The sequence below is a fragment of the Aedes albopictus genome, chromosome 2 (assembly GCF_035046485.1).
Source record: "Aedes albopictus strain Foshan chromosome 2, AalbF5, whole genome shotgun sequence".
In the NCBI taxonomy this organism is placed as follows: Eukaryota; Metazoa; Arthropoda; class Insecta; order Diptera; family Culicidae; genus Aedes; species Aedes albopictus.
The window spans coordinates 464,286,431-464,313,623 of record NC_085137.1 but is presented as its reverse complement, the minus strand read 5'-3'; the positions used below and the strand labels follow the sequence as shown (position 1 = coordinate 464,313,623).

Genomic DNA, 27,193 nt, shown 5'->3' with positions numbered 1-27,193 from the left:
TTTCGGAATTTTCGTGAATCTTCCACAGGAGTTGCTTCGAAAATTCCTTCTGAAGTTCCTGTAGTTTTTTACTAGCAAATCCACCGAAAATTCTTAAGTTTATTCAGAAATTCCTTCGTAAATTCAGTTCCTCCTATAGGAGAGTTCCTTTGAGAATTCCATCGGGAGTTCCTCCGGGAATTCTTTTAGGAGTTCCTTTTAAAAAGTGCATCAGAAGTTTTTTTTCGTTCCACCAGGAATTCATCGACGAGTTCCTTTCAAAAAGTTGTTCAGGAGTGCCTTGGGAAATTCCTTCAGGAGTTTTTTTTTTCAAAAATTGCTTCCGAAGTTTCTCCGGGAATTTTTGCAAGAGTTCCTGCAAGTTCCTGCAGAAATTTTGTCGGAAATTCCCCTAGGAGTTTCTTCAAGACTTCCTCCAGGAGTTTCTTCGGGAATTTTTAGGGAGATCCTTCGAGAATTCTTGAGGGAGTTTATTCAGGAATTCGTCCAGGGCTTCCATCGATAGTTTATCCACGATGTTTTTCGTGAATATTTTTAGAAGATCTTTCGGAAATTTTTCCAGAAAGTTTTTTCAGGTGTTCCATCGGGAATTCCTTTTGGAATTCCTTCAAAAATTCCTTCGGAAGTTCATCTGGCAATTTTTTTTAAGAGTTCCTTCGAATGTGCTGGAGTTCCTTCATTTATTCCACCATTGATTCCTTTGGAAATGTTTCAAGGAGTTTCTTCGAGAATTCCTCCATGAGATCTGTTGGAAATTTTTCCAAGAGTTCCTCTGGAAATTTCTCCAGGAATTCCTAAGAAAATCCTAAGAAAGAAAGAAGAGCTCTTTTTAGAATTCCTAGAGGAGTTTCTTCGGGAATTCATCCAGAATTTCCATCAAGGATGCTATCAGAAGTTCCAGAAATTTCTTCAAGACTTACTTCGGAAATTCGTCTAGGAGCTCCTCCGGCAATTTTCCCAGGAGTTATTTCCTTATAGATTTCATGCAGGAGTTCCTCAAAATATTCCTGCAGGAGTTCATTCAAAAATTCCTCTAGGAACTGCCGAAGGAACTCTTAGAGAAATTCCCGAAGGACATGTTGGTGGATTTCTTCAAGGATTTCCTGTTGTAATTCGCGTGGAGCTCATAGAGGAACTCTTAGAGAAATTCCCGAAGGAACTCTTGTAGAAATTCTCGAATAAAATCATGGTGAAATTCTCGAAGAAACTCCTGAAGGAATCCCGGAATGAACTCCTGGAGGAAATCTCGACGATGCTTTTGGATAAATTTCCGAAGGAACTATCGGCGGAGTTCCTGAAGTTACTATTGGAGGAACTGATTAAGGAACTACTGGATAAATTCCCTAAGAAACTGGTGGAGGGGTTCCCGAAGGAACTCCTGGAGGAATTATTGGTAAAAGTGCTGGATGATTCTCGAAGGAACTCCTTAAGGCATTTTCCATAGAACGCCTGAACGAATTCCTGTAAGATCTTTTTGAGGAATTCCCGGAGGAACTCCTGAAAAATATTTTGTCCGAATTTCTGGAGGGATTCTCATAGAATAGTAATTCCATGAGGGAAGTCCTGAAGGAATCCCTCCTGATGAATCAACATGTGATAACATGCTACGCATAGTGAGCTCTTTGTTAGAGTTGTTTTTGATTTTTTTATAAACAAATTCTGAACACAACAGTTCTAGCGTAGTAGCGTAGTGGCTGCACGTTCACTTCATAAGTGGATGGTCATGTGTTCGATCTCAGCCCCGCCACTTGCAATTTTTCGTCAGTTGCTCTTCCCCCCGAGAGCGGCTGACACCTTGATCCTTTTCTGAGCATATGCTCTAACGGACCCGGAAACTTGGATATCGGCTAACGGCAACTCATAATGGACCCCCAATCGGACTGGAAATGGAACAAGAGCCACACAGCAAAAACGTGCTCATCATTCTACCATGGACAGGGTGGAAAAATGACAGCAGCGCAAAGGCTTACCAGTTCGAATAAGAATTAGTGGAATTAGAATAGAATACATTTGGGCGCTGTACAATAGTGGTAATCACGTTCAAATGTATGCGTGTCTCTTTTGTAGATGTAGTAGTGAAACTTGGGGGAAAATATGTGCACTCTTACCCCGGTTGTTAGTTTTATCATTATTTAGCCGTTTTACCCAAATCAGTTGGGTAATATTTTCATATGCAATCTGAATAGCCTTTGAATTGGCGTGCATTTTTGTGTATGGAAAAATTCAAGCTAGTGTTCGTGTGATGAAATGTCACTTATCTCTATAAGGTGGCCCACACTTATATGAAAAACAAAAATTTTAAAAAATGCCAAGTCTTACCTCCTAAATCAGTTGCTTTGAACTCCCAGAAGCTACGTTCAAAATTTGAGCAAAATCGGTTGAGCCTAAGGGGGCGCTCAAAACGCTTGAAGTTTGTATGGGAAAACTTGGCCAAATGTATGCAGAAATTTGAAGTTTTCGAATTTTGCCGCTAGGTGGCGCTGTAAGCGTTCAATCATCAAACCCTTTGGTATTATTGTAGGTGACTATAAGCCAAACAACTTTGTAGAAGACCGCAAAGTGATCCAACGCCTGTGAAAAAAGTTATACCCTAGGTAAAGTGAGGATAAACTTTTTTGTTATTTTTCCAATACATGTAAAGGAATAATATCAATAATGGAATCTCAATACTTTGCCTCACTTTGCCTAGGGTATAACTTTTTTCACAGTCGTCGGATCACTTCGCGGTCTTCGAAAAAGTTTTTTGGCATATAGTCACCTACAATAATACCAAAGGGTTTGAATATTGAACGCTTACAGCGCCACCTAGCGGCAAAGTTCGAAAACTTCAAATTTCTGCATACATTTGGCCAAGTTTTCCCATACAAACTTCAAGCGTTTTGAGCGCCCCCTTAGGCTCAACCGACTTTGCTCAAATTTTGAATGTAGCTTCTGGGAGTCCAAAACAATTGATTTAGGAGGTAAGACTTGGCATTTTTAGAATTTTTTGTTTTTCATACAAGTGTGGGCCGCCCTACTGTACAAAGTGTAAGTGTAGCCGCCAAATGGAATCGCTCACTTAGTGCCCTAGTGGACAAAAGAGCTGTAAATTAGGTTAAGTGGCTGTAGAATAAAAAAAAAAACAGTTCTAGTACATCAAATTACTAGAACATTGCACACATTGAGGCGTTTATCGGTGTATGGAGATTTCTGTCAAAATTTACAAAACTAATTCCAGTTCATAAAAAAAAACCTTCGTTAACAGATTCAAGACCGGAGTTGTATTCTATCATGATATGTCTACCGAGAATAAGTGGCCATTCATTGAAAAATAGTCGAAACCATGTTGTACAGCAGATTGTTTGAAGGGGTTGACGAATGACACAAATATCAACATTTTTGTTTCCCCAAAAAGTTTTATATGAACTCGATTTTAAACAAAAATACGTCTAAGATTAACTTTCATATGTATATTTTTGACCTAGTATTCCTGGAGGAATCATTGGAAAAATTCCCTTGATGGATTGTTAAAAAAAAAAACCCCTAGAGGAATTCTGGGAGGAATTTCAGAAAAAAAAAACTGCGGGAATACCTGGAGAACTTCCCTAAGGAATCCTTGAAGGAGACCCTACAGGATTACCTGGAGAAGTTATTTGAGGAATCTCTGAGTGAATTCTTGAAGAAATACTGGAGGAGTTATTGAAGGAATTCTGTTGGAATTCCTGGAGAGATTATTGAAAAAATTATTATATTGATAAATTATTGAAGGAGCTCCTTTAATCATTCTTGGAGGAATGTCTGGAAATGCTGCTGAAGGAACGTCTGAAGGAATTCCTAGACGAATCCTTGGGTTCTAGGAGGATATATGGATCAATTCCTGAGAATTCATGAATGAATTCCTGGAAATATTCTTGGAGAAAACCCCAGAGAAACTCTTGGATGAATCCCTGGAATAATTTCTAAAGAAATCCGTGGAAGAATTCAAAGAGCAATATCTGGAGAAATTTCTGGAGAAATTTTTGAAGGAATCTCTGGCACGCATATCTGGAGGAATCCATGGATGAATTCGTAAAACAAACCCTAGAAGAATTTTGGGAGGAATCCCTGGAGAAATTCTTGGAGAAATTCATGGATTTTTTTTGGAATCCTTGGAGGAACTGCTGTAGGAATCTCTGAAAGAATTCCCACAAAAATTCCTAGATGAATTATTGGAGAAATTGCTAGTGTAATTTCTGGAATTCTTGGAGGATTTCCTGAAGGAGTCCCTGGATTAATTCGTGGAGGATTTTCTAGAGGAATTTTTGGATGAATCCCAGGAGAAATTTCTGAAGAAATCCGTGGTGGAATTCCATGAGGAATCCCTAGAGGAATTTTTTGGAACAATTACTAGAGAAATGCCAGTATGTACTCCTGCAGAGAAACTCTGGGAAGCATCCCTGGAAAAATATTTGAAGAAATCCCTGGAGGAATCCTTCAAGAATTCCTAGAAGAATGCCAGGACATTTTTTTTTCAATCAATTTATTCATGCTCATTTGCTCTTTTGGTTTAACAATCATTTTATATATACATTGTAAGTGATACCGTTGTAGAAGAATTTCTGAAAGCATCTCTCCAGGATTTCATCCAGAAATTTCTCCAGGATATCCTCACCCTAGAACAATTTCAACTCCCAAAGAATCCCTGGAGGAATCCATGAAAGAATTCCTGGAAGAATCCTTGAAGCAATTCCAGAAAGTATTCCTGCAGAATTTCCTGAAAGAATTCCTTGAGGAACCCCTGCAAATTTTGGAAGGGATTCATGAAGAAATCCCTTGAGAAATTCCTGGATTATGACATATCCATGCTTTTGGACGCCATTTCGCATAAAACGCGTCATGATGACAAAGGCATTGAGGCCCCGGACGTTATGATTCGGCCCCATTTGAAAAACCTTTCTACCTTTCTCGTCATTTCTACTAAGCGAACCTGTCAATCTATCGTTGGAACCTGAGGTCGACTCTCTGGGACTCATTGCATCGTTGTTCATCAAAGGAATTGTAATTATCCAGGAAGTTTAGACGGCAAAGTTCATATTAGTATAATAGAGAACAATGTTCCTTGAAATCCGATTTTTCCGGACCTCTGGGCAAGCGGATCGGTTAATCAGCGTGACATATCGATGGAATAGTGCATAATAACCTGAGTATCTATCGGAAAATTGAACGAAATGGGGACCTGAACGGAAACTCTAGTTTGCGTAGCTTCAAGTTTTGTTTTAAAGAAATTACGGGAGTCCTATTCCCTGATTGAATTTTGGTGATTTTATCAATCAAACACTAACTAAAAATAATATCTTTGGTAAACTTATTTGATGCATTTTTTACTTTTTTCCCATGCACCGTTTTTCTTTTTCCTCTGAAAAAAATAAATGTTTAATATGCACCATCAAAGTTACTGGAGACGAGAATTAAGCAAAATAAATTGAAAAGCTTTATTCTAAAGACCGCTCTGTTGGATCACGAATGATTTTTTTTTGAGTCACTACACAACACATTAGGACAGTGGCGTCTCGTAACCTCACTTTTTACCTGTTCAACGACCATAAAACTTGAAATAGCAGTGAGTTCAGGTTCTGAATCAAATTGAAAATAAATGGAAACGGCTTTTCTCGTCATTCCCTACAAGTTACATGCTGATTTGTTGAGAAAATACAAGAATTTACATTTGTTGAACAGGTAGATTTGAGGTTAGGGAATAGCCACTGCATTAGGAATGCCGTTCAAGTGATCTACCATGAAAGTGCAAGTTCAAATCAAATGCATATATTCCATGAAACAATCCACCTAAATTACTCGCAAATTGTTGCCATCCATAATTGTCTCATATGCCATGCATTTCCCTGTACTCTTTCTAGGTAAATGAACAAAATTCACGCATGTTCAGCATTCCATGCTGTAATTATGTCACGCCTGACACTATTTTCCCTCATCTCCATACCACAACAAACCGTAAATGCCCGCTCATACTATAAAGATACACCTGTTCCATAAGCACGACACCGAGAGTCAATCAGCGTGTTTACTACGAGTGGGATGATATGTTATTGTACCCACGTCTCCAACCGTCCCCAACACCACCCAACAACCAACGCGACGCAACGGTCTAACTCTTGCCATCTAGCCGTTTTCACGCCACATTCAAACACATTCATCAATAGGGGGATTTCGTTTTCACACATCACTCTCTTTCATTGAGCGGACGAGGCTTACTTACAAAAAGCGGCATGCGACCAAGCTTGCCGTCGCTGTTGATGCCCCGCGCTATTATATCTAGGTAAGTACTGGCGCTGGTGGCGGCAGCATGCCCATACAGCGCTCAACCGACCCCGTTAGGAACCAAATCAAAAGGAAGTGAGCGAAATGTAGCGTTTTTATGTGTCCATAAAATGCACGGTATGCTCCATAACAGATGGGAAATTGTTGGAATAGGGAATAATAACATTAATAAAATAAAATTTGCTAGCTTATGCTAAAATTGGACTCTGTGTTGAATTTAGAGTCACTGGTTAGAAAATAAAAGTGATCAGTACCATTTTTTTATCGTAATTACCATTAAGCACTATATATTTTCCAGAATACTTAAGTTTTTGTATATTTTTACTTTCATTTTTGCATGATTCATCAAGAAATGATGAGATTTTTTCACACATTTTTGAAATTTTGAACTAAGTTTATAAGCTGACGTGGTACGTCCTTAATTTAAAGATTTTTTAAACTATCCGTTCGTTTTCTTTTCTCATATTTGCCTAATATCTTTTTTTCTCACAATATCTTATCTATTAATCCACATTTTTCAACTCTCCAACTTTCTCCCTTAGATTTATTTACTTGATTAATTGTTTTTCTATTTTTATGTTATTATAGGACATTCTGTTTCATTTATAAGAACAATCGATAATTTTGATGGATGTTGCATTCATACTGCACACTTATCATTCATTTGTCGCAAAGTCACATTTCCCCCCATAAGTAAGTGAAATGCATTTCAACCTGTCAATAAAATGGGGTTCTTGTTTTTCTCTTCGATTCATGCCGCTGCCAGCCGCCGTTGACGGGAGTCGTGCATCCCCATCCCCATCCCCAGGCGCGTGATGTGTCATAAATTAGCGCTTCATTAGTGTCATCGCGCTGCTGTCGAGCAGCGGTATCTTTTGTGTAATTGAACTTGCGGTATGGGAGGCAGCAAGGCTGTATAAGATGGAAAACGATAATTGGTGGGAAGCGGGAACAGTATTAGAGATGGAAGAAGCTCTATGTTGAGAGCACTGCAAATGACAGGTGAATAATGGCAATTTTGTTTGCACAGTTTCCTACTAATCTACTCATTGGAAGGAGTAATTTGTCATTTCTGGAGTTTGACAAACAGAAGATTTTCGACCTTTTAGTTAAGATCTTTTCGTTTCGGTGGGACGTTCTCTACGTCCACTCACGGGAATTTGGGTGATGTTAGTGGATGTTTTATAAATTTTATTTTTGTGGAAGTACTTTGACTCCAAATAATCCAAATCCGGCCTATACGTATGTATATTACTGTATTGTATTTTCGGCAAAACATTTTTTTTTTCGACAATTTCTCGGGGAATATTCCTGGCAATTTATTTGAAAACTGTTTTGCCAATTTATCATTTTAGGTTCCTTTTGTAAATGCCTCAGTATTTGCTTTGGAATAGACAAATTTCTTCCACAATTCCTTTGGCTTCGGCAATTTTTTTTTGTGAATTTCTTCGGTAGTGAAGACTTTGGAAAATTTTCGCCAATTTCTTTGAAAACTAGCCGGATACAAATTTATTTTTGACTTATTGTCCCCCCCCCTTCAAAACATTTTGGCAAGATTTAGCATTTTGAGGGGGCAAATAAAAAAAAATATTTATCAAAATATCGGGTTTTGCTAAAAATTCTTTAACAAATCCGATGAGTTTTTAATACTTTTCAGATTAAATGCTTTATTATTTTCATCCCCTCCTCTACCAGCCAAAGAGTGGTGGAACAAAAAGTGAAATAAATATTTGTGACGGCCTTATGTCGCAATTTATGATAATCAGAATTTTTTCGGAAATTTCTTTGAAAACTTCTTCTGAAATTATTTTATGAACTTTCTTTCTGTACTTCCAGTGCAAATTTTTAAGACAATTTTTTCAAGATTTCTTCAATAATTAAATAAGAAATTCTTGCAACAATTTATTTGGGAATACGGTTTTTTAAGAGACTTTACCGCAATGCGGCATTTGCCTGGAATACGTTCGGCAATACCGATGTTACTTACTATAATTTTTTTTCTGGCATCAGCAGTTTCTCTCAGGTAAATCTCTTGGAGATCTCTTCGATAATAACTTTGGGAACTTCTTATAGCGTAAAAGTGCTAGTAACACCCACTGATACTAAACGGTGTAGAAAATAAGGCAAAATGAAATTTGTATCAGCCTTATTGCATATTTGACTAGGAATCCGAATCTGAAAAATCCTTTGAGTTTTACGGTCGTATTTACGAGTTATAGTGGAGAATGGTTTTCTCTAAAAAGGCACTTCTCAGCTATTTTTTTCTTGAGTCACAAAAATAACAAAATCTGAGTAGTCTCTGAGTAGTCTTTGATTGCATTACCAGTTGAAGCTTAGGCTCCCATGCCCAACCAGCCAGATAACCGGGTTTTGCAAACTAAGCATTATTTGTGGCAACACTTTGAGCGGCATGATGGAACTATGCCGAGCGCGCTAAGTGTTATTAGACCACTAATGTAGTTGCATGAAGTGGGTGACGAAGTTTTTTTTTTTTTAGTTCGTTTATTTGTGAGGCTCATGCGTGCTTGGCACTTTACGGAGCCGAATTCCGTAATTGTAAGAAAGAAGTTTTATTTTACAATAGAATAATCTTATTAAACTAACTTTTTCTCGCCGTCTTCTTCGGGCGCAGCATCTCAGTAGAAGTTGATCCCGTCGCTGCAAATTCTTTCCTACATTCATTTGCTTCATGCCGGACCACGGCTGCCTGGAACGCGTTCGAAATTTTTGCTAAACCAGTCATCACTCTTTCTTGTCTTTGCCGTTCTGCTTCCTCTTCTTTCCGTTGCATTTCCATTTTTCGTATTTCAGCTGCTACGGTGTGCTCAATGACATCTTCAACCGTGTCCTCTTCAATAATTTCCACTTCGTCGAACATCGCCGACGCCCCAGATTCAACGACTCCAGCATAAGAAACCGCTCCTCCTTTCTTCTTATTCTTGGTTTTCTTGATCGTCCGTTGTGGGCAAGCATCTTTATAGTGTCCTTCCAAGCCACACGAGAAACATTTGTCCTTAAGACCTTCGTAAAAAATCCGTGCTTTCCAGCCACTGATTTGCAGAGTTGGGGGAATCTCTTTTTCTATTTCTAGATACACTCCACGGATACCTGTGTGTAAGTGATCAAGGCCCAGTCCGACAGGAAATTTCTCCCGAATAACGCTTTCCACTTTGCCATAAGCACCGAATATCACCATTAAATCATTATCTGGCACCTCCGGGGCGATGTCGAATACGCGCACGTAGGTACTGTTCCTGCCCGCAATGGATAAGCGTACATCCACGCTCTTTCCGTTGTTGTAAAGGAATTTGATTGATTCCTCCTGCCGATCTAGCATATTCTGCATGACTCCTTGTGTTTTGTAGTTGATACAAAGACACCTTCCTGGCAGCCTGTATACTGCCTCCATTTGCAGCAAGTCCGAGTGCAACCGTTTCGTGAAATCAGCTATTTCTTCCCATGATGGCTGTGGAGCACCGATGGGGAACTTAAATTGCACTGTGTTCGATATTGCTTCCATAGTAAGCAGTACCAAATATTTGCACCTAACCGAACGTGTAAACCACACGGACAAAAGCCGTCCCGAACAAAAGGTTACTGATCTACTGCAAGCTATTGGGAGCAAACTGCTGCTGCGTCCGAAGCAGACCAACGTTGAAGAGAAACTGTGGGTGACGAAGTACATAAGTATCATTACAACGTGCTTAACCGTTATTGCAATATTGAGGCTCCAGTATTTCTTCGCTCTGCTGGTATAAATGTTTAATTCGCTTGTGTTCTCTTTCCCAGTATTTTTCTCTGCTTTTTCATTTTGTGTTTTGTTCCTGGCCATTCGGCAGACGAAAACCGACAAGCTGGTACCAACACTATAAGGCGACGAAAACGCTAAGCCAAAGAATATTACAATGTTCGTGCCTCCAAACTTGAAGGAAATTTCTCCACCTAGTTATAAGAAATCGTCTGCGAATTTTGTGTGCCCTCATAGAAGTAGAAAAAAGCTCCATTTGTGAGTTTTATGTCTTCACACGTACAATAAAAACTTTGTGATATTGGAACTTCTTCCAGGGATTCCTTCAGAAATCCCGCAAATATTGTGGGGAATTCATTCAGAAGTTCATCCCGAAATTTCTTTCAAAATATATTCAAGAATTTCTCCACAAAACCATCTTAATTTCTTTTGCTGGCGTTTTTAAAATCTATCGAAGATTCGTTCGGAAATTTTCTCCAGAAATTCCTTCAATTCTCATGGATATCATCAGAATTATAACCGAAAATCCTCCAGTTCCAGTATTTCCTAGGGATTTTTTTTTGCCATGAATGCCTCCACATATTTTGCAGAAATCATCAATAATACTATCAATGATTCCTTTAAAAATTTCCCCAAATTTGTCTAGAGACTACCCCAGAAATCAATTGAGGAACATCTTTTTATAAAACCATCCCTGAATTTCTTCTGATATTGCTCTATACAGGAACTGCTTCTGGAAAGTTTTGCACGGATTTCTTTTGAAAGTTATTCAGGATATCTTCAATGAATCAGTTCAGAATTTTCTCTAGAGGAATTTTCGTCAAATGACTCGATAGAAATATCTCTCAAAAATTCTCCAAGACAGCCTTCATTGATTCCCTTATAATACCTCCATATTTTTTTCAAGAATCCGAACGAGATTTTTTCTAGGAAATCATCCACAGATTCTTGAAGAGTTAGTCAGTTTTTTATGTTGTGTCGCGTCTTTTGTAGCAACACTGAACGATCACCTGACGTGGGTGATCAGTTGTTTGCTTCTCATATGAAGTGAACAATAGTGCGTCAGCTTGCATGTTCAGTCGTGTCATTTGCAGTTAAATATTTGGCGACTAGCTTCCGCGGTTCGATTGGAAATATTAAGTGACCACCTGACGTGGGTGATCGATTGTTTGCTTTCCGAGTGAAACGAATAATAGCGTGTTAGATTGCATATTTTGTCGCGTCGTTAGCAGTAAATATTAAGCGACCACCTGATGCGGGTGGTCGATTGTTTACTTTCCGCGTAAAGCAAACAATAGCGCGGCAACCAGCATGGCACGAAGGTCATATTACTTATCAAAGTGAATTCAGACCCAACGATACCTTTCCTACTAACAAACACTCCTTCCTGCAGCCTTTGGTGGAGTCGCAGCGGTAAACGCGGGCCTTCACTTAACAAAGGTTGTTACTAATATTCCTTCCCTCTTCCAACCTGACTGCAAGGACGTGGCCGGCGCCATTATTGTACCGTTAAAGAGAGTCTCTGAAGCGTGCACAGTGAGAATATTGACCACTCCCAGTCAATTATTCAGTTGATTCATTGTGCAACTGTCATTGGTTCGGGTCAATCACGGAATAGCAACCATAGATGTGTGCAGTCAGTGTAAGCTAAGCTAAGCTAAGAAATCATCCATAGATTCTTTTAGAAATGCTTTATGCGATTCTTTAAGAAAATCGAAGGTTCTTCCAAAAAATTCTCCAAGAGATTTTTTTAAGAAAATCTCCCACAGACTCCGTCAGAACTCTTTCAAACTTCCTTCAGAATTCCCTGATGAATTTCTCTGGAAATTTCTTCAAGAATTCTTTCAGACAGAGTTCTTTGAGTTCACCAGGAATTACTTTAGAAATTCTTCAAGGGATTCATTTAAAAAAAAATCATCGAAAATTTCTCCAGAAATTTCTTTAGAAATTCTTTCTATCACTCTTTAATAAATTCTTCCAGTGATTTCTTCAGAAAATGTTCCAGATGTTTCTTCTGAAATTCGTTAAAGTTATTCTTCAGTCCCTTAGAGATTTGTCTAGGAATTGCTCTAGGGATTTCATTGAAAATTCTCACATGAATGCATCCAGAATTTTCTTCAAGGCTTCATCCAGAAAATTGTGCATGAATCTCTGGAGGTTCTTGCATTACTACTTTTAGTTATACATCAAGAATACCTCCAGAGATTTCTCTAGAGAATCATACAGAGATTCCTTCAGGATTTCCTCCAGATATTCCTTCACATATTGCCCCAGAAATGTATCCGGTGTTTCCTCTAAGGCAGCGGTTTTCAGATCGTGCACCGCGATGCACTGTGCACCGCGAAGCTTAGGCAAGTCTACCGTGACACATTTCCATTTGCATACACAAGCTGTATTGTGTCTCACTGTTCGCAATGACGATGATGATGATGATTGTTTTGACGTTTTCACGGCGAACGGCGTTGGAATGCGTTCACTGCATGCGTTTATTCTCGCTTTTCAGATTTTTTTTGGTTGTTTTTTGGAATCGTTCGGCAGCTGGTATATACACTAGCCTGGTACACGGTTTATATGGGAAAATGCAAAAAATGGAAAAACTCAGGTTCCTGTATACTTTTTGAGTTCCACTTTGGTCCCATATCAACTGTGCAAAATTTCAGATCGATCGGAAAAACTATATTTTAGCGCCCGCCATTCTTAGTTTTTCATACGATTTACTATGGGAAAATTTTACTCCTGCAAAGAAAAATCGCTAGGAGTCACCCCTAGATCCCTAAAAATAAGTCAATGAATGATTTCTGTAGAAAACTTCACTAGGAATCAGACCTCTGAAGACAGCAAATCGATGCGACGTTCGTGGAAAAAGTTATTAAGCCTTACCCGATCGATAAAATGACGAGATTTTATTATTTATTGTTATTCCTTACATGTTAAACAGCGTTTGCATGCCATTCGGTTTTCAGTCAATAACTTTTTTCACATGCCTCAGATCGCTTTGCAGTCTTCGGAGAGTTGGTTCCTCGTAAAATTTCCAACAGAAATCATTCATCGATTTATTTTTAGGGGTTAAGGGGCAACCTTTGGCGATTTTTCTTTGAAAAAGTGATTTTCCCCATACTAAATCGTATGAAAACTTAAAATGGCTGGCGCTAAAATATAGTTTCTCCGATCGATCTGAAATTTTGCACAGTTGATATGGGACCAAAATGGAGCTCAAAAAGTGTACAGGAGTAAAATGTCTTTTTGTGTCCCACGCTAATATACACATCGAAGCAATTTTTTCTGTTCGCACTCTGATGCGCCAAAAGTGTTACTTCTATTATCCGCGGTGACAGACATCACAATGGATCGCTGGCTAAAATTTGGAACGTTTGTTGGAACAGGATCCTCCAAAGAAGCAACAAACGAGTGCGTACAAACATGATTTCACAGGCGGAGCTGGTATTACAATGTATTGAATTCATTTGCAGTGATCGCAAGGACGATTCGACGATTGATTCAACACAAGTGGATGAAGAGGCTACGTCTTCTGGAGTCAATCTGGATATGGAGCAGGATGAACCTCAGCATGGATGCCCTTCAGAAGACAATGCCCCCAGCGTTAGGAAACGCGAGAAGAGAAAATATCATGAATCGTACCTTGACATGGGCTTTGTAGAGATAAACGACAACCAACCCGTGTTATCTGTGCTAAGGTGCTTTCCAACAGCTCAATGCACAGTGGTCCACGAACCAGATTTACGAGGAAAGATGCATGCAGCGCCTTCAAATGATTTTTTAGACAAATATGGTCTTCTACATAGTTGTTGCTAATAATAAGGCCCTCTTTCCAATTTACATGAAAATTAGGGTGGTCCATATTTTCACAGAAATTGGAAACCAAACTTTTTTATTTGCAAGAATAACTATATACATTTTTCAGAAAAGTTGGAGACCTATCAATTTTGAACAAGTTTGCCGAAGACAGTTTTTTTGTGGCTTTAAAATTGACCGATCTAGAGATATATTTCTGAATCAGCTTAGGGTGATTAAAAAAACAGGTTTTCTGGCGTTAACTTTTTCAGTTTCAATTTCTCATCGAAGAGCATTTGAAAACGCGTCGTTTCGTGCGCTGAAACGGTCGTTATCTCTTTTGGTTCAAAAGTTATGAGTGTTTTTCTATAAAAATTATAATTTATTCAAAAGGCGATATTGCTGGTTAGGGCAAAGATAAAAAATATCTTTTTCCAGCATTCAAAAGAAGAAATATTGTTGTAAAACATATAAAAAAATTAGAGGGGTGTTATTTTTGTAATTCAAGTAAAAAAATACTTGAAAAGTGACTATTTTTCTAGAAAATCATCAATATCTTTTGAACGGAATGACGTAGACACATTCTCAGCGCACGGAAATGTGCATTTTTGGAAGCTCTAAAAGTGGTTTTTTGACGACTTTGATGAGAAAATTGAAATGAAAAAGATAAAGCGAAAAAACGGTTTTGCCCAAATTTTGAGCATGTTCCCATAGTTTTCATAGGGTGACGCTAGAACAAATCGTTTTATCGCTCTAATTGTTTCAGTTTTCTCATCAAAGTCGTCAAAGAACCACTTTTAGAGCTTCCAAAAACGCACATTTTCGTGCGCTGAGAATGTTGCTACGTCATTCCGTTCAAAAGATATTGATGATTTTCTAGAAAAATAGCCACTTTTCAAGTATTTTTTTACTTGAGTTACAAAAATAACACCTTTCTAATTTTTTGATATGTTTCATAACAATATTTCTTCTTTTGAATGCTGGGAAAAGATATTTTTCATCTTTGCCCCAACCAGCAATATCGGATTTTGAATAAACTATGATTTTTGAAGAAAAACACACATAACTTTGAACCAAAAGAGATAACGATCGTCTCAGCGCACGAAACGACGCGTTTTCAAATGCTCTACAGGTGATTCTTGGGCGACTTTGATGAGAAATTGAAACTGACAAAGTTAAAGTCAGAAACCTGTTTTTCTTGAATCATCCTAAGCTAATTCAGAAATATATCTCTAGATCGGTCAATTTCAAAGCTACAAAAAAATTGTCTTTAGCAAACTTGCTCAAAATTGATAGGTCTCCCTCCAACTTTTCCGAAAAACGTATATAGTTATTCTTGCAAATAAAAAAGTTTGGTTTCCAATTTTTGTGAAAATATGGACCACCCTAATTTTCATGTACATTGGAAAGAGGGCCTTGTTATTAGCAACAACTTTGTAGAAGACTATATTTGTCTAAAAATTCCTTTGAAGGCGCTGGATTCATCTTTCCTCGTGGGTTACGTACAAAAGGCTGAATCACATAAGGCTGAGTGATCAAAAGGCTGAAACACATAAGGCTGAATGATCAAAAGGCTGAAAGATATCAAAAGGCTGAAAGATTTCAACATGTTTAAAAATTTTGAAAGTTCTAGAGAATCGAATGAAATGACATTTTGGACATTTATGGCTAATCTATTGGTCTTTGATAAACATTTAACTCAACTTGAAAATGATCATAGGAAACAAAAGAATCTTTGCTCGAAAGTACATTTGGTCAAACGGTCATTTGGTCAAAACCCATTTTACGGAAGAGGAAGTATATGACATTCAATCGATTTGACTATTCATAATCTTATGGATTTCGGTATCATAATGTCTATATTATTGTACTTTCTTCAGTATCATATCGGCCAATACCCCGCTTATACTAAACTATTTTAGCTCAAATTGGCAAAGGATTTTGCCAACAATTTATTTCCACTCGTTTGAAGAATTATGTGTGTCAACTCGGAAACTAAGTTGAATGAGTCTTAGATGTAAACAATTGTTCGGGTAATTCGGGTAATAAGCGGTAGTTGAGGCAAAAATTATTGTACCTTACTGTTGTTCAAAAATGTTTGAACTTTGTTCAGTTCTATGTAAATTTATAACGCGTGCGAGCTCTAAATTGAACACTAGCGAAATCCGCGAAACTGAAATGGCCATACCTCCACCATGTTTCCACAGATTTCAAACATTTTGAGCTCATTAGATTCAGAAATTCTTCTGCTATTGAAACCATATCTGAGCGTACCAGTCCAGTCAACATGGGTTTTGGAAAATCCGGATTTCCAATCATATGATTTAATACAATAAAGTAACGGAGTTATTGGCATGAATTATCGAAAATCATAAAATTGCCTAAGCCAATAGAGTCTGATCGTCGGTCCATCAGTTGGCCATTCCTGATTAAGTTTCTCAAGGAACTCCGGGTGACTAAACAGGTTTATTAGCATCACATATCGACAGAAACTATTTCCCCCAATGTTGTGCGCATAAGAATTCAGAACCGAATTGCAGCACTTCAGTGTGAACGCGTTCAATTTGCATTGAAGTTCATACTCGGCACACTGCGATCAAATATGTATATTTGAACATGCAAATTGAACGCGGCATGAACTGGATAGGACTGAACCCATAGAATGCTGACTAACATGTTACCGTGGTATCTGTGATACTAAAATGGTCATATTTGCGCCATTTAACCCTTCAATTTTGGCAATCTTTTGGGCTAATTCTCCTTTTATTGAAGAGTGATCTAGTCCGACCATCGTGTGTTTCGAAAAATCTAAATTCCTGGAGCTGTATTTCAATATCCGAGACCACAATGTCGTACCAAAGGATCTATGATGCATTTCCCTGTGACATAACATAATAACGTTCAAACATGTAGATGCGGCACATGGTTCTAGTCCTAGGAAAGAAGACACATAGGATTTAATGATGAAGATAAGCGCATGTGAACTCAGAGTCGAATGGGAACCGAGCGGGCGCTCTTAAGCAGCAAAAGCTCAGACAGGCAAGTTCAATGCTTCGTCGACCTAAAAATTTAAAGTGTTCAGTTCATTTTTGGCTCACGTTCTGTTCGAATACAATACTGCTTGAAAGAATAGCCTATTTTATAAGAAGGAGAAACATCTGGTAAAAAGTAAGCAGCTTCAACACCTTAAGGTTCTTTCAACATTTTAAAAGAAGGAAAACCTTTGATAAAAAAGATGTAGCTATAACATTCAAACACAGTAAGAACAGCCTATGTTCAAAAGAAGGGGAAATCTCCGATGAATATGCGCACGCAGAAGCTCGCTGCATTTTACACATTGGTAAGAATGCCAACACTGAATATATGCAAATACCTTTAAAGAACAGCCTATTTTTAATGGAAGGAAAAATCGCTCACTCACGGGAGAGTTATTAGTATGCAGATATTATCATCAAACCTTTCCGCTTGGTCGTTATACTGTACTATTTGCGGTCAAAAAACTTACTCTTCCATCAGAGATTTTTCCCGCTTTTTTAGAAAGGCTGTTCTTTCGAGGTAAATGCATAGATCATAATTTAATCATTCAACTAGGATGCCTAGTAAACCTCCTTAGCATTAAAATCATTATAACCCATTCGCCTTAGTGGCATTTGAGGCCTGATATCCTTCGGCATAATGACACAGCACCAACGGGAACGACATTTCGGCAAATGCCACTCCGGGGAATAGTATTCCGGAAAATATAATACCTTGTGTAATACCATCTTTTAAATCATTAAACCCTCAGCTCAGATTCTATAGAGTTCATTATTATGCATATTTCAAGTTTTGGAATTTGTCATGTTTTCAGCCTTTTGTTATTTCAGCCTTTTGTTACATATCCATAGTTTCAGCCTTTTGTATTCAGCCTTATGTGCATTCAGCCTTTTGAAATTCAGCCTTATGTTACCATCCCTTCCTCGTAAATCTAGTTTGTGGACCATTGTGCAATGTATCCAGGTAAAATGCACCGTCATTTCGAAAAAGTGCATGCGGAGTATGAAGGCAAGCCAAGTGTGAAGGTTTTCAAGCGAAAATATGAAGAACTCTCAGCAGCTCAGGAACGCATGACTTACACTTGCAAAATAGCAAACAAAAAGGCTATTTTGGCATCGTAAGTTACCGAGTTGCTAAAGCAGGAGAAGCACACACTATTGCTGAGACTTTGATCGAACAATGCGTTCAAGATACTCTTAGCGTTATGGTTGACGAAAAAACAGCCGAGTCGGTAAATTCCGTTTCAGTATCGGACAATACGATTTCGCGGAGTATTAATGACATGGCTGAAAATGTTGAAAGTTCTCTGTTGTCTCGTTTGAAAACCACGAAGTTTTCTATGCAAATGGATGAATCAACAGATGTGGCTGGGTTGGCGATTTTGATCGTATTCGTACGATACAGCATCAAAAATCTTTTGAAGAAGATTTGCTCTTTTGCAAACCATTGCCAACTTCTACAGCGGGAGCTGAAATTTTCAAGCTGATTGATGATTATTTCACGACATTCCATGGGGTCACTGTGTGGACACCAGCAGTCACTGTATCCTACATCGGCATGCGCTTGCGATGAAGAAAGTACCAGCAACGTTAAAAAAAGTGTTGGATAAAAGCGTGAAAATAATCAAATAAATCACGACCCAAAAATTCAAGACTAGTCAAAGCTCTTTGTGATGAAATGGGTAGTAAGCATTCAGCGTTGCTCTTGCATACAGAAGTACGATGGCTATCACGCGGCAAAACGCTCACTCGGTTATTTGAACTAAGAACGGAAGTCGGAACTTTTTTGAGTGGCAATTATTTTGAATGGTACGCAGTGGCTAACAATATTGGCTTATTTAGCTGACATTTTCCAGAAAATGAACGAGCTGAGCATCGCTATGCAAGGCAAGGTGGTGACAATTTTCGATGCAATTGCAAGGATTCAAGAGAAAGATCAAGTTTTGGGCGGAATCCATGAAAAACAGAGACATTGAAAGCTTTCCAAATTTGGTCAAAATTCAGTCAGAAACATCAACGAAAATAAAACCCAAGAATTACCAAGAGTTCTACATGCATTTGAAAGACTTGCAGGACAGTTTCCAACACTACTATCCCGAAGACAATCACGCCAAAATCGAGAAAATGACATGGGTGGAACATCCGTTCTCGGAATTGCCGGCCTCATTGACGTCACAACAGTACTTGATCGATCTAGCTTCGTCTTCAAAGCTGATGGAGAAATTTTAATCGAAAAAATCGTTGGAGGAGTTTTGGTGTCAGCTGGAAAATGAATTTCAAGAGCTGTCCGATAAAGCAAAATTAATTCTCTTGTCGTTTGCAACGACCTATCTGTGCGAGTCCGGGTTTTCGACGCATTTGGCAACAAAAACTAAATACAGATCACGGTTGAACGCCGAACCAGACGTTCGGCTGCAGTTATCGCAGATCAAAGCTGGTATGGAACAGCTTGCAAAATCGAAAAACGCGAACCTTTTTAATTAGAATGAAGTATTGTTAATGTTATGAGGTTAAGTTTATTAAAATAAGAAACTAAAAATACAGATTATCTCAGTTTAAGTGTTTTATTTGGAGTTTTGATAAATTGTCAAAATTTTCCTTGGTGCACCGCTTAAAAAAAATATTCCTTAAAGTGCACCGCGAGGTAATAGGTCTGAAAACCCCTGCTCTAAGGATAACTCCATTAATTCTTCCACGGAATCTTAGAGAAATTGAATCAAAAAAATTCTCTAGAGATTTCTACGGAAGTTTCTTTAGAAATATCACAAGAGTTGTTTTCCAGGGATCCTCGCAGACGCTTATCAATGCGTTTTTTCATGTATTTTTGCATGATTTTTTTTTCAAAAATTTGTCCACATATTTTTCTGGGAATACTTTCAGAAAATCTTCTATCGTCGATTTCTTCGAGAACTTTTCTTTTCTGAGAATTCTACCAAGGGTTTTCCGAAAAGGTTCTCCAGACATTTCTCCAGAGAATGCCTAAGTAGTATTTTTTCAAGAATTTCCCTGGGATTTTTTTCGCATACCCTTCCGATTCAGTCAAAAATGCTTCCTAAGATTTCTATGAGAATTCTACGGAAGATTTCTTTTGAAACTCCTCAAGGGATTCTATCAAAAATTCCTGCTGGCATTTCTTATGAAATTACATCGAGAAGATATTTTCATCTCCATAGATTTCTTCAAAAAGTCAGGAATTTCTTCTGGGATTTCATCAAAATATTTCTTCAAAAGTACATCTATGGACTTTTACAGAAATACTTCAAACAATTTCTTTACAAATCAAACATGAGCTGCTTCGGAAACTATTCCCAAGGTTTCTCCAAATTTTTTTTGAGAAATTCCATCTGAGGTTCCTGCAGAAATTCCTACTTGGAATAAAAAAAAAATACTTCTGCGGTTCTATCAAAAATAACTTCGATGTCTTTAGAGATATATGCACAACTTGTTTATGCAAGGAGTCCCTAAAGGAATATCTAAACAATCTTTAGAAAATTAATTTTAGAAATTCCTTAAAACCTCTTGAAGATGCTTTTGGATGCCTTTTTTGGAATTTTTTTTGGGTATTCATACACACAAGTAAATGAACTATTTTGAGAAACCGCTGGATGAACTGCCAGAAAAATCTTTCAAGAATTTTTAGAGGAATTTACAAATAAAATCCCGAATAAATCTGAATGAATGTAGGAACCTCTTGAGAAAATCAAACAATAATTTCTGAAAAGTTTTTGGAAATTTTCTGAATTTTAAAAGGAAAACATTAGAGGAATTTCTCAATGAATATCCGAATCTTATTTAAAAAATCTCCTGAAATTGCATATTTAAAAAAAAAATCAATTGACGGATTTCTTAAAGGAATTTCTAAACTTTTTTTTTTAGAATTCTCAAAGAAGATATACATGAAGGAATGCAAGCATAAACTTGTGTGGCAATCCTTGAAGGAGTTCTCATAGAACCCCTTTTAGGAATCACTGGAGAAATTTCTGAACGAGTTTCTGAGGAAACCCATGGACCAGTTTCAAGATGATTTTTTCGAGAAAGTTCTAAAGAAGTCCCTGGGAAAATTTCTGGGGGAATTTCTGAAATAATCTGTGTAGAAATCCCTTGAAAACGTTTTAAATAAATCAATGGACAGGGATGCATTCTGAAAGGATATTATAGGATCTCTTGATGAATTCTTACTAAAATCCACATGCCTTGGCAAGCCAAAGCAAAATCAAGATATTTACATTCTAAGAAATTCTGCTGGAATCTTCAAACATTCCAGAAAAAAAAATGATGAAACATAAAAAAAATCCCCAAAGGAATTTCTGGTTATGTCCCTGGAAGTAATTCAGAAGATTTTATTAGAAATTTTAGGAAGAATTCTGGCTAAACTTATAGAAGGAACTCCACAGTAAGAATGTCCTTTCCGCGATCATCACGGTAAAATTTCGTGAGATAATAATGGATGGAGGAGGTTCCCGAAATAATTCTTAATTAGAGGCGTACCAGTAGAGGAGCGCTGTAACCTTGACTAACCAGCTCTGATTTTACCATGACAGCACTGATCCAGTCAGTCAACATGTAAACTGATTGCCTTGATTGAGTCTAACAGTTGACTGTAGTGGCCCTGTTATAAAAAATGCGTATTTTATCGTTAGTCGCTGCGACGAAACACATTTTGCCAAAATTCACTTCAATTTATAATTTTAGTGAAAGTGTGCAAAGAATTTTAGTATAACCCATAATAAATATAAGCTATTTATAAAAAAAGAACAAAATTTATTTTTTTAAGAACAAAATAATTGCTCTTGTATCAGTCGTTGTGCGACAGTCAAATTCAATAGGAAGTCAAATAAATTCTATTTTGGCAGTGCCTTCCTGGCACTCCCCATAGCCTCGCAAATGCCATCGTCTTTGGAACGACGAAATCGCACTGGCTGTCAATGCAGGATCCATTCCTGATGGTACATCGTTACATTATATAATTGTCCAAATTATGTACGAAAAAAAGCTACCTTGAACGGAAAGCAATTTACCCACCGTAATTTACTGCAATTGATCAATTTCTCATTTCGATTTCACCTAACCAGTTCTACTTCACTTTCATCCAGGCATCGCTTCTTTTCTCGGCGTTGTTTCATATTGGCTCCCCTTTTATGGAAGAGCATTGCCGCAACGGCGCGTCATTGGAATCCGATCCCACTAAGTTGCTACCGCCGCACAGTGGGATCATTCTGAAAAAAGACGATCAAAACCTCTAAGAGCCGTTAGATGACATTTTAGCAAATAGGTGTCTTTGGAAGATATGTTCAGAAATATCGTCTCTATTTTATGCATATTCACTGTATGGTAAAACTGTAGGGTGAACCCGAGCAAAAAATATTTTTTCAAAATATTTTTTTAGAGGGTAGATGTCTTCAGCAAAGTTGTAGAACAAGTAATTTAAAGTAACTTTGCTGAAGACACCATATAGCTTGGACTTCATTTTTAGGGAGAAAGTATGAAAGTTTAAAAAACAACCTCAAAATCAGTTTTTTGAACTATTCCATAATTAAATCGTAAAATTCCAACGTGATATGTTTTACAAGTTTGTAGGTACTACTGGAATACACTATCTTGCCGAAGACACCAACTCTGTAAAATTGAAAATTGCTCCAGTAAACCAATTTTTTTTTTAATTTTTTTCACTATTTTCACTATTGAATATTTTTGAGTAGGCACTTTTTGGCAGCCGTGCTGTCAAAATTTATATGGTTCATTATGTCCAGAATAGACCAAAATTGACTGAACAATCGGGTCTGATAAGGCACTTTGATATCTGAAGCTTTTTATAGTAAATATAGTGAATATTTTCACAAGTCTCATACAAACTTTCGATATTATTTTTAGCTCATCCAAGTAGTAATTCTGAATAAAAAAACAAGTTAAATAAATGTAGACTATTTCAACTGTTAGTGTGATTTATTTTGAACTACAAGTTTTGAAAGAGGGAAAAGTCTCTTTGAGTGATTTCCTCATCTACGAAATCTTTTTCAAAAAGGCACAAAACCTTTTTATCTTTTCAAAAAATCGTTATATTATAAACTTAAAACTAAAGGCTCCTCCGGAAAAGTATCCATAATCGAGCCGTGATCTTGATGCGGATTTGTCAAGGAATTACCCAAGGTAATATGTCTACGACGAAGGAATTTTGAAAATCATTGACAGGAATCGACCTAACGGACGCAGTTCTTGAAAACTGGAAAAAATAAATTTTAAACAGCATAACCAATTATAATAAAATATCTGTGAAGAATTTTCATCATGACGTAAGATTTACAACCTAGAATACCTCTAACAGATACTGGCTATTTCAATGTGATGTAACAATGTTTCACTCGTTTTATTTTTTTTTTATTTTCAACACAAAACTTGTAGAGGCATTCATTATATTTTCGCCTTTTTAGTTTTTTTAACCGAAGTTATAATGTTAACATAGCAAATGAAAAAAAATGTTATCATTGTTTTAGTTGATTGATTAATGTATGTATTTTAACATAAACAAATGCATTGGGAATTACAATAAAAAATTAGATAAAAAACACAGTTTTTAAAAACTCATCTAAAAATTTAAAAAGCGATATTTTTGTCGTATATTCAATGTAAAGTCAACCACAGTGTTAGAAATGTAGACTATTTCAACAAGAATTTGGATCAACAAATATTAATGTCGAAAAGTTTTCGGGAGTTTTCAGTTTGTATTAATTGATTTGTATGAAATTTGTGAATATTTGCTTTGAAAAATGACTATTAAAATAGCATCAGAAATCAAAGTGCCTTTATCAGACCCGATTGTTAAGTTACTTTTGGTCTATTCTGGACATGATAAAGCATTGAAATTTTGATAGCACGGCTGCCAAAAAGTGCCTATTCAAAAAATATTCAATAGTGAAAATAGTGAAAAATTTTCAAAAAAAAAGGTTTACTGGAGCAATTTTCAATTTTACAGAGTTGCTGTCTTCGGCAAGATAGTGTATTCTAGTAGTATCTACAAACTTGTAGAACATATCACGTTGAAATTTTACGATATAATCATGGAAAAGTTCAAAAAACTGATTTTGAGATTGTTTTTTAAACTTTCATTTTTTCTCCCAAAAAATGAAGTCCAAACTATATGGTGTCTTCAGCAAAGATACTTGAAATTACTTGTTTTGCAACTTTGCTGAAGACATCTACCCTCTAAAAAATTATTTTGAAAAAATATTTTTTGCTCGGGTTCACTCTACAGTTTTACCATACAGTGAATATGCATAAAAATAGAGACGATATTTCTGAACATATCTTCCAAAGACATCTATATGCTAAAATGTCATCTAACGGCTCTTAGAGGTTTCGATCGTCTTTTTTCAGAATGATCCCACTGTGCGCCGCGTCTTTAGCGTGTCAGCAGCACATCCAGAAAGAAATTCTCGTTCCCCCTCGTTCCAGTAATAGAGCTGAGTTTGCCAACTTTCACCCACAACAACGTGCGTATGAAGCAGCAGCGTGGTGTACCCGCCGCGTCTTCTATCTATCTACAATATAAACAACACACCGTTATATTAATTCTTCGGTCATGAATGTTTTCAATTTTTACTTCACTCTCTAGCGGCTCCCCCTCCGCCACCGCGTGGTGCACCGGTTTGGGTTGGTGCGATACGATCACGATCTGACGATCAACAAGTTTTACACCGCCACTCGCTCGCTGGCTGGTGAGTTGCACTGGTCGCGTGACATCAATCGGGTGGACGCCGTAATTGAAAACTGTGGAGCAACACACAGCATTAACCGGATTCCGGATGGGGGCCACCACCGGGCTGAGTGGGTGGTCATGATTCGCGCAGAGGGGACTGGCAGAAAATCGAAGGCATAGAAGATAGAAATACGTGAAATGAAGTTGTGGGTGTCAGGTGTTGTGGATTTAATTCACTTTTTATGAATTTTATAAGATCCAAAATTGAAAATTGAGTGCATACCCAATGTATACATTGGGTGCCCCTATAGGGCCAACAATCACGCCATAACTAAGTAGGGACGAAATGTAATATTTTTAGAAATTTCTGGATTGAAGAATAACTTTTTAAGGATCTTAATGTTTGAAGTCGGTTCAGACTCATAGCAACTCAACTGAAGTAATTTTCCGAATAAGGCCGAAGCATCTTTAGGAACTACATTAGAATTCGTATCAATAAATACACCAATTTGTCTATGAGATCTCCTTGATAGTTTGTGATAGATCCACTTGATAGTTTGTCAGAATTTCTCTACGAACTTTATAAATCTTGATAATGCATTAAAATTCGTCGTCAGATACATCGAAATTAGGTCTCTTTGTTATTGAGAAATACTTTTTCCTGTTATGTTTTAACTGACTACCTAACGGTCTTCAAGAGAAACAAATAAAAGTGCTCTGTAAATGATATTTTCTTTTGCCATCCGTCAGAATAAACCCTCACTGCATGTCTTAGCTAGAACAACAAGATCATTAAGCCATTACCCCGAAGCGATGACAGCCGTAATTGTCAGCAAGCACATGTCAACGACATGTCGTAGGTTCAGCTAATGAGTGCTTACCAATTCATAGCTAAGAAGTGCACATACTAAAGAGAAAGAATGCTCAGCTTTCTTCCGCTGATGAATCTACGAAATTATGCGTCATTACAGATTTAATGTTGAAAAGAGACATTAGACATGGCAAACAAAAAGAAAAACAGTTCCGCAATAATCCTACAAGCTCTTTATACGCCTCTTACATCCCACCTTATCTGTATCGCATTCATGATGGGTTCCCATAAATTAGACGAATTACCGGAGCCGCCTCCAAGAGGTAGATGGTGTTCAATTGGCGAAAGCCCTCTAGACAAGAAGATAGCAGTAGCAGAAGCCAGAGCCTCCAGGTGTAGATACTTACGTGCCAAACAGGTGTGCTTTCGGAACTGCAGAAAGCCATCCTCGCAGTGACAGCGACCCTCGATGCAGTGGCTGTTGGCCACACGCATGACACATTGGTCCGATAGGATGCACTCGCTTTCCAGCAGTTGGGCTGAGGTTGTGGGTGCATGGAAACGAAGAGAGAAAATCAAGAGAGTAATGATGCTGTCAATTAAAACTGTTTACGCCCGATAAGTGACTGCGGGAGATCTTTGCCTCCAGTGAGGGAATGGGCCTCGTAACTTACATGGCAAACACTTGGTCTCGTTGAGCCGCACGTTGAACGGAGAACACTCGCAGAAGCCTTCCAGAGAGCAATAGCTACCGCGGATACTGTCCGAGCAGTCCATATCGTGTTGGCAGGACGAGCCCAGCCGGGCGCTGGCACTGGCGTGACTACCCGCTATCATCACCTGGAAAGGAGGAAAATAAGGCGAAGTGGTTAGAATATTGTTAAAAAAAAACAGGGTTTTCATTTATATTGAAAACAGTATTTGTTGTACATTATTCCAGACTTCGTATAACTTAATATGCTAATTTTTTATATCAATATTGGAATCAAATTCTGATTGGATATTTTCAGTGCAAAATTAACCCTAGTTGGATGTTGGGTTCAATATGACCCAGATAGGCACGCTAAACGTACACTACGTCATCGTGGTGCGAAAACCTAACATCTTAGGAGGGTTAAACAATAATAAATATTAAAGCTACAAATAACTCGAAATAACGTACATCCTTCCTTCAAGCATACACAATGAACTTTTATACAACCTGGAACCTTTTTTTATGGAATACATTATACATATTAAGTTTATATGCATTATTGTGACATAATGATCAAGCAACCTGCGCACTTCGTTGTTCTACACTATCAATTCTGTAAATACTCTGTAGATTCCAATATGCTGTATAGTTACATATTATTCTCGATTAAAAACAAACATCAGACAGCTGTCTTCACGATTTGTTACTGCGCAAACGTTCACTTTCCCCTGGCACCACACCACCATGCCGAAACCACCGAAAGTGCGGTGCTGAACAGTGGGGGGGTATCGCTTCCGAAAGTCTTATTATCATCGCGCGCAAAATCGTGTCTTCAACACAAACCATCTCGCGGTCGCGATCATTCCTCTTCAGCATACAGGGGCGTCGATCGATGATCGGGCGCACGCGGTTCACCTTTAGTTTGTTTTTGTTTGCGTTTTTTCACCAGTCTTTCTGCTTTGGTGATGTCAGTGGGGATTCCACGGTATTGAGAAGCATCTGTTACAGCAATAATGGGTGTTTGAACATACTGAATGGTCAAAAGTATATATTCATTGTTGAATCAAGAAAAAAGAAGTTTTCATCATAAACTGAGTTTCTGTCATCGTGAATACGAACATTTTTA

The 27,193-nt window shown here is 37.7% G+C and overlaps 1 protein-coding gene across 1 annotated transcript in view; it reads right to left on the bottom strand.

Moving 5' to 3' along the window:
• LOC109418925 (uncharacterized) overlaps positions 1-27,193 on the bottom strand; it is a 276,024-nt gene that overhangs the window by 56,828 nt on the left and 192,003 nt on the right. The window contains exons 2-3 of the mRNA XM_062853978.1: positions 26,048-26,213; positions 25,781-25,912 (exon numbers count right to left, since the gene is read on the bottom strand). Of these exons, the coding sequence (XP_062709962.1) occupies positions 25,781-25,912; positions 26,048-26,213 (298 nt within the window). The remainder of the gene's footprint in view (positions 1-25,780; positions 25,913-26,047; positions 26,214-27,193) is intronic.